General features: G+C 43.7%; 1 protein-coding gene across 1 annotated transcript; it reads left to right on the forward strand.

Annotated features, from left to right (window-relative positions):
* The first annotated feature begins 5,084 nt into the window (after positions 1 to 5,084).
* Positions 5,085 to 6,613, forward strand: ier2b (immediate early response 2b). The gene has a single exon (XM_053418406.1). The coding sequence runs from the start codon at positions 5,265 to 5,267 to the stop codon at positions 5,796 to 5,798; it is 534 nt and encodes a 177-aa protein (XP_053274381.1). The 5' UTR covers positions 5,085 to 5,264; the 3' UTR covers positions 5,799 to 6,613.
* The last annotated feature ends 1,427 nt before the right edge of the window (positions 6,614 to 8,040 follow it).

Here is an 8,040-nt window from a genome sequence, read left to right on the forward strand (position 1 = left end):
CCAGTTAGAGATACCTGGACTGTTCATGGCGTTGTATTCTGACCTCTCCATGACATCATGAGAGATTATCTTCTGATCGATATCAGCTCCTCTCTTTATTATTTGCAGAGATACTTTGAGATTCTTGACAGGTTTTCTAAGAATCTGTGCAGTTCAGTGATTGTAGGGGACAGTCGGGCCTTGGTGAACGTATGAGCTCCACTCTACTCCACTAATGAAGATTTTACTGTATAAATACCATTAAAAACTACCAGACTTTCTCCAGATAAACCTTTGAATTTCTCAACCCTCCTGAAAACAAACTCCTCTTTAACTCTCTCAAATCAGATGAAATGTAAATCAGTTGAGGAATCCTCTCGACCACACAGAGCGCTCATCAAAAATGAATAATGACTGAATGAACGGAGCCGATCGGTGAAAGAAAGAAATATGCACACGCAGCAGATCCTCCAGTGGCGTTCTCTCCTTCCCTTCTCACATCTGTCCTTCCTGTCCCACCCATTTGTCTCCATTCAGTCCCACCCTGTCCTGTCCTGTCCTGCTGCTTCCTTCCTGTCGTCATCCTGTTTCCTCCACTCCTCCTCCGCTCCACTTCCTCCCTCCCTTTCCTGTGAAACCTCACAGCCACAGTTATAAACATGGCTCCCCGACACACACTCTGAGAGAGTCAGAGAGTTTAGATTTTATTATTCATCCCAGAAACCCGGTCACTTCCTGACAGCAGACTTTGGTACTTTTCTCTCAATGTGACGACGTCCCATGTTCACTCTGAGAGAAAAGACCAGTTAGGTTTGTTGAATGAAATTACATCAAATTTAAATATGAGGTTTTGAATTTCCAGGCAATATCTCTGCAAACATTTTTCTGTTGACAGAAATGTCCTCCTTTCTGATGATATGTTCCATTTAATGAGTTATTTGAATATATAATACTTTGACTGTGGAAAACACTCGTCTCTGATTCACTGATTAACTTTTACTAACCAGGTCATATAGTCTGTTTGCGGCTCTAAATCAATGCATCAGAACTAAAACTGACACATGCAAACAACATGACCCAGTTTATTACCATCATGGAACATAGTTTTTTGTTGTTGTGTGTATTACTCCCTAAATAAAGCCTGAAAGCAGTGGCCTAAAACAACTAACTTGCCTCAAAGCACTGAACAATCTGTCCCTCAGTCCTTCTGCTCAGAAGTAAAACTCCACAATCAAACCTTCAGATCGATACCTGAAGCAGTTTTTATATTTTCCTCTCACTGTATGGCTGTGGCTCGTGTACTGTCCAGCTCAGAGGAAGCTTTGAGTTCTTTTCAGACTCAGGGATGCAGCAGGAAAACGTTTCCTCTTTGAACAAAGTCTGGTATAACACTAGAAACTGGCCGAGGGTCAACAAACAGGAGGGAACAGTGCTCCCGTCTAAATATAGTCGCTGTGACCCAGTCCCTCATGGTGCCTTTAAGTGCCTCTCGTAAGCATGACCCACTTTCCTGCTGGAAAGACACAAAGACAACTTGCTGGTGATGCTAAGAACATTCAGTCGAGAAGAAAGAAAACATGGTTTGTGAGCAGTTACATGTTAGAAGGCGTCAGCTTTCAGAGGAAAAGAGGAGGAGGTACACGTCATGGCTCTAATTGATAACATACGAGGCCGAGATGCAACTGAAAACTACAACAAACAGACGTGTGGGTCGTGAATCTGCAGCGTGCACACCAACGCTTTCACCACAGATCTGAGTTCAGCCAGAATCCTTTTAAATGCTGCAAAGAAATCCACCTTCAAATTAAAGCCGGTGAAAAGTGGATGAATTCCACACGTTACAAGTTATTGTTTGTGTCGTCATACTCGGATAAATATCTGTGAAATCAGGTAAAACATTGTAATTAAACTAACAGCACGTTCTCCAATGGATAACATATGATGGTGATTATAATTATTATTATTATATAAAACAGTACAACATAAAACAAAGGTAGTGCAAAAGAACAAGAACCAAAGAAACAACAAAAAAATGAAGTGAAAGCCATTTGGTAAAAGTACTTTTTGCGAGTAGTACTGCAGTACATTGTACAGGTGTGACTTATAAAGAGTCTGTGAGTGTATAATCACATGGTGGAGTCACTATGGTAACTGTGGTAGCAAACACTGGTTTCAAACACTGGTTTCAAACCAGAGCAGCTTCGAGTCTCGGTCCCACTGGAGAACATTCAATAAATCCTTCACTCATTTGATCCATTGTTATTTAAACAATATCAATAAAATCAGCTTTAAACTGCACAACACAACACATGTGACCGTTTCAACTCCACAGGAAGGAATAAAGGAAAAATCTCCAACCGACCAGTTTGCATTCAAATAATAATCAGTGACCAATGACCGGCTGCAGGGAGCGTGATGTCAAAATTCATGTTATATATATGGAAACTAGGTCATTTCCAAGGAAGACAAGTCTCTGTTTATACTATCAAACAGTGAAGAGTGCCAAAAGTAAGCCCCACCCTCTGGTCGACACACACAAACACAAACACACACACACACAAACAGACACACACACACCACCGCCCATTTGGCCTTAAGCAGAGGCAGTGTAAGTATAATCACACATAACACTGTCCCCATAGCGACCAGTCGGGTACAGACCTGAGTTGAAGTCTTGTTTGCTTCTCTCTCTCTCTCTCTCTCTCTCTCTCTCTCTCTCTCTCTCTCTCTCTCTCTCTCTCTCTCTCTCTCTGCTCGTCTCACACAGCCGGCCATCGAACGTGCGGTTAAAGTGCAAACCGTGCTTTAAACCTGGGACACGTGCAACAACAGATCAGGTTGTGGGTCACAAAGTCTCCTGCAGACAATTAAAAGGTTGAGGAGAAATGATTTCTTCCGTAGCCGCGTATTGAAAAAATTCTGCCTTGATTTTCTGAAATTTTACAGGTTTTGAATCCTGTTATGTATCTTCTGTGTTTTTTGCATTTGTTATACATTTCTGGGATGTGTAAATCAAATCTTCCGTCCTAAGATCTGTATTTTTTAAATGTGTTAATCACACACTTTTTAACATGCAGTACAAAAAGAAACGCATTTATTTCAATTTCAATAATTTCACGATGAAATAAAACAATCCTAACTGTCACTGTCAAATTAATTCATAATTAGAGTAAAACAAATGTTGCACAGCAAGAACATGTGGTATCCATCGCAGTGTTTGTGTTTCTTATGGCGTGTTCACGTCACGCGGGGGGGGGAGAAGTGAAGGTTTCCATGGCTACTACTTGGCCGCTCTTCCAGCAGCTGAACTCTCGGGGGGGGGGGGGGATTCACTCAGTGACTGAGACACATGTGACAAGTGGAGTTTAGTCGTACGTGTTCTGATCCAAATGACATGACTGCAGCCAGCTGTCTAATTTATATATGTAGAGCACTGTTTTTATAGGATATACAATTACTTCTACTATAAGAATGTGTATTTAACACATGAAAAATGACAACAGGTGAAAATGAACCATTTTTATTTCTGTTGAATGAGCAACAAGCGTCAGCGTCCACGACAAACACATAAATACAATTAAAAGATATTGCACATTCGCACAGTAACAATATTGAATATCATGAAATACTACGTAATATGATATAAATAGAAGACAAATGATTGTAAAATATGACACAAATTTACAATATATACATAATAGAATATAAATGAATTTGCAGCTAGTTAGAATAGAATTAGAAACAGTTAGAATATAAATGTGCAATAATATGAACTATTATTATAAAAGTATCCTGTAGAAGATAAATAGATCATATATCAATGTGCAATATGAACCGTCCAACTATCACAGTCATGCAGGACTATTTGTTTAGTATTTAAAATATTTTTCATAATCAATATTTTATGACTGAAACATAATGTGGCTGCAGAATTCTCCACTTTCCTCTTCTGTTGGTCCAAAGTTGTCATATTACGTCATCACGGTATCTGGTGGGTGACCTCGTTCACACCGGTTACAGGTCCATATATGGAGGAGGGGTGATGTCATCACCGAGCGAGAAAGAGAGAGAGAGAGAGAGATAGAGAGAGAGGGGAGGGAGGAGGGAGGCTGCGGTTGCGCGTTCGCGTTCGCGTCACGGCGTTTCCACTGTGCGCGTACCCATGGCACTTTACTACCGGATAGACCATATATGGAGGCTGCGAGAGCGAGTGAGTGACGTGTTGCAGTATGTGTTTGTATGTGTGTGTGTGAGTGAGTGTGTGTGTGTATGTGTGAGTGTGTGTTAGTGTATGTGACACGTTTCCTTCTCCATTGTAATTTCCTCGAACTGAGTTTTTTCTCAGAATTTAAAACTGACAAAGTCTCAACTCATCTGTTTTTATTTGTTCCCTCATGTTTCAATTAGACTCTTTAAATTCACTCCATTGAACTATCTCTTCAAACATCTGTCCAGCTCCTCCAGATGTTGTAAAGGTCCAAACAATCTCCTGTGGAACATGTCATATAATATCAAATCTTATATTGACCACAAATATAGTTATAAGTTATAGATATTCAAAGACTAATTAAAATAATGTTATAAATCCCTTATTTTGATGAGAATTGATTATAAGAAAATCTCAATTATTACAGAAACGTAAATATATCATTAATTAATAATTAAATATAAACTGTAAGATATGCAGGGATGTTACAGGGGACTTCTTCTATTATTACACTTAAATATTTGTATAGTGATGTATAACAATTGAATAAAACGCGTTTGTCTTTCTGTGTTGTTAATCTCATCTTGATTTACTGGTTGGTCCACGTTGTTTTTAAGTGAGGGAATTTACCGTAATGCATGAAGATAATAAAAGGTGAACATGAGGAAGAGGAACTGAGTTTAACCCACAGATTTTTTTACGCACAGACATTTAAATAATAAAAGACATCGACCGTGAGAAAAACGGTTCACGGAACAGATGGGGTGTATGTGCGCGCGCGCGTGTGTGTGCGTGTGTGTGTGTGTGTGTATGTGTGTGCGTGTGTGTGTTTGTGTGTAGCTAGCAGGTGTGGGCGGCGCCTGTTTGTCACTGAGGAATGAAGTCCACGTTACGTCAAAGAGGAAATAAAACGCCACCCTGCTGCTCACACGCTCTCAATTCTCTGAGCTCGTCACCGGGTGAACAGCAGAGACCCAAACCGAAGTCTGACTCTGGACAGGAAAAGAAAAAAGTAGATTTTTCGAGCCTTTCGGTCAAAGTGCCAAATAACGACCGTGCGTAATTACGCGTAAAAACAATGAGCGCCACAGCAGCAATGGAGGTGAACGCCGAAGCCAGACGGATCCTGGCGGTGTCGATAAGCAAGCTGTACGCGTCCCGGACCCAGAGAGGCGGACTGAGACTCCACCGGAGCCTCCTGCTCTCCCTGGTCATGAGGTCCGCCCGGGACATCTACCACTCCTCCCGGGAGATCGAGGCGCAGCTGGCCGACGCGGAGCCGATGGAAGCCGGCTCCTGCTCGTGGGATCAAATGGAGTCTTCCGAGTCTCAGTCCGAGCAGACCACAGCTGAGCCCGCGGTGGAGGAGCCTGACTGCTCGGAGAAAGAATTCGATGGTGAATCCACGGAGGACAAAGAGAACCAGAGTCCCGCGAGGCAGTCCAGGAAACGCCGGGGGAAGGTGTCGGCGGCGCCTGACTTCCTTCCCAGCAAGAGGGCGAGGCTGGAGCCCGGGGAGGAGAGGTACGCGGCCATGCTGGGCAGCTGTCGCGCGGGGGCCGTGGAGTCCCTGACCGCTTTGTCTCTAAATCGGGTTATACCTGCCTTCTGAACATATGGAGGGAGAAAATAGCCTCCAATGAGACTTACGAGAGGAGTGGATCGTTTAGGGCGATCTGATCCCTCTGCGCACCGAGGTGCTGACCTACATCGGCCGTCCCGGGACACGACCTCTGCGGCGGATCTGCGTGAGCCGGTCGGGCACGTAAAAGCCCCCAGCGGAGATCAACACGCCGAGAAGGAGGCGCGACAGAGACTCAGGCCGAGGAGGGGAACCGGGGAGGCCGGAAAGTTTGAGGGGAAAACCGAAGGGGAACTGGTTCACTTACTTCCCCCCCCCCAGTGATTCACCTTCACGGAGATGAGTCCAAACAAGTGACTGCTGCTGACTCAAAGTGTGTGAATGTGTGATTCAGCAGAGAATCAGTGAGTCACACAGAGAATAAGTGAGGCGCTGCTGAACGTTTGACCACAGACACACAAAGACTCACACAGACTCACACACAGGAGCAGGACTTCAGGGAATTTCCTGCCTTTGTACGAGGACATCAGACTCTGACACAGAGAGGAAGAGCAGTGGAGACGCACACAGACACACACACACATCCAGCTGCTGCTGCTGTGGACTTTAATAAATCAATACTACTGCTTTGCACTGTCCTACAAGCTGTGTTCACGTGGAGCTTTGGAGAAGGACGAACCTGGTGATGGGAGCATTAATCTAAACTTTCTGTGTTTTCAAGTCACTGAAATGTTCCTGTTGTCCAAGTGTGAACCAAAAACATTACCTCAGATTTCAAGCTGCTCTTTTTATTCGTTTGATCGAATTCATGTTGTAAATATTTGTAATAAAATGCTGAAATGGAACTGAGGCGTCCTGAGCTCTTTGTTGCTGAGTTACACACAGACACACACACACACAGTGATTTCCTAATTAAAGGGGCTATTGGTCTATATTGGGCCACAGTTCACGGGGTCAATCCTTTATGAGAGGGAGGAGGTTGGTACAACCCAGCGCCAGTCTGGCTTGCTGCCGCTAATCTCATGCTCAAAGAAAGACAAACACACACACACGCTGGAATAAACAAACAAACACACAGCTTCGAGGGTTGTACAATTTCCTGTGGATTACGACATGAATCATATCCCTCCTTCCCAACATGGCCTGATTCAGATAATAAACAAGTTATGCAACGTCACAGCTCCAGCTGGGGCCCAACACTGAATAATGCAGAGAGCAACAGGTAGTGTTTATACAGCCTGAGGCCTTCGTCTTCATCATCGTCAGCTGTGCACCTCCTGCTTGTGACTGGAAGCCGTGGCTACGCCCTGAAACAGATGCTGTTGATCTGGTTGTTCTCGTTGCTCGGGTTTATCGTCACCGTCCTTTTTGTTTATGTTCCCGATCCACATGTCAACGCAGCACGTGAGTCAAGAGGAGGAAGATGATGATGATGATGAAGAACTGAGGAGTGATGATGATTCTTTACCCTTTAAAGGTCTGATGATGAGGTTTCTTTAGCTTCCTGAAAGCAACACCAGGTTGTTTTTATGCCTCATAGAACTGCGTGTTAGCTGTGTCTCAATTAAAGGGCCGCACCTGAACACTGGACTGGTCCCCTTTCAAAATGTGGACGACCAATGTTTGTCCTTTCATCCCAGAGAAACTAAGGCTCCAGCAGGTGGATCCTTCCCAGTTCAACCTCTCCCCGGGTCCAGTGACAAAGAGGTGATGGTTCCCGATGCAAACGGCCTTAAGGGACCTAGACCAGGTCGGGTCCTTTCAGGCTTTTGCTGACCTGGGGTCTGCGTGTGCGGTGTAGACTGTGTCCGCAACACAACTCATGTGACTCCGGTGCATCAGGCTGGAACCTCACAACCTGCTTCACCTCACACACAAACAACAAGAGTCACAGACGGAGCACATACACTTCACCGGGTGGCGAGAGCTCAAAGAAGCATCAAACTACTGTTTAGTGTATATTTGCTCAAAGGTCAAGTTATAGGTTATTTTCAAGTTCACATGATAAACTAGTCAAATATATGCTAATGTTATATTTCTGTTAATCTGCTTTGAATGACAAATTACAAAAGGTGAATAAAGTAAACAGGTTTGTGTGAGAAAAATCATTTGTGAAATTTTCCTCTTCCTGTTTTCTCCAGTTTCTCTCTTTGTGTGTCCACGGATGTTTTTATGAACCAGCGGCTGCATTATGGCACCGTGAGTGTTAATACCCATGCAGCTTATGCTTGGACACATAAACCTTCAGATCACAGTTTTATCATACACTGAC

Source organism: Pleuronectes platessa, chromosome 3, assembly GCF_947347685.1.
Source record: "Pleuronectes platessa chromosome 3, fPlePla1.1, whole genome shotgun sequence".
Lineage (NCBI taxonomy): Eukaryota > Metazoa > Chordata > Actinopteri > Pleuronectiformes > Pleuronectidae > Pleuronectes > Pleuronectes platessa.

Excerpts from the sequence above, each read along its gene's own strand:
- ier2b (XM_053418406.1), top strand. The coding sequence starts at position 5,265 with ATGAGCGCCACAGCAGCAATGGAGGTGAACGCCGAAGCCAGACGGATC.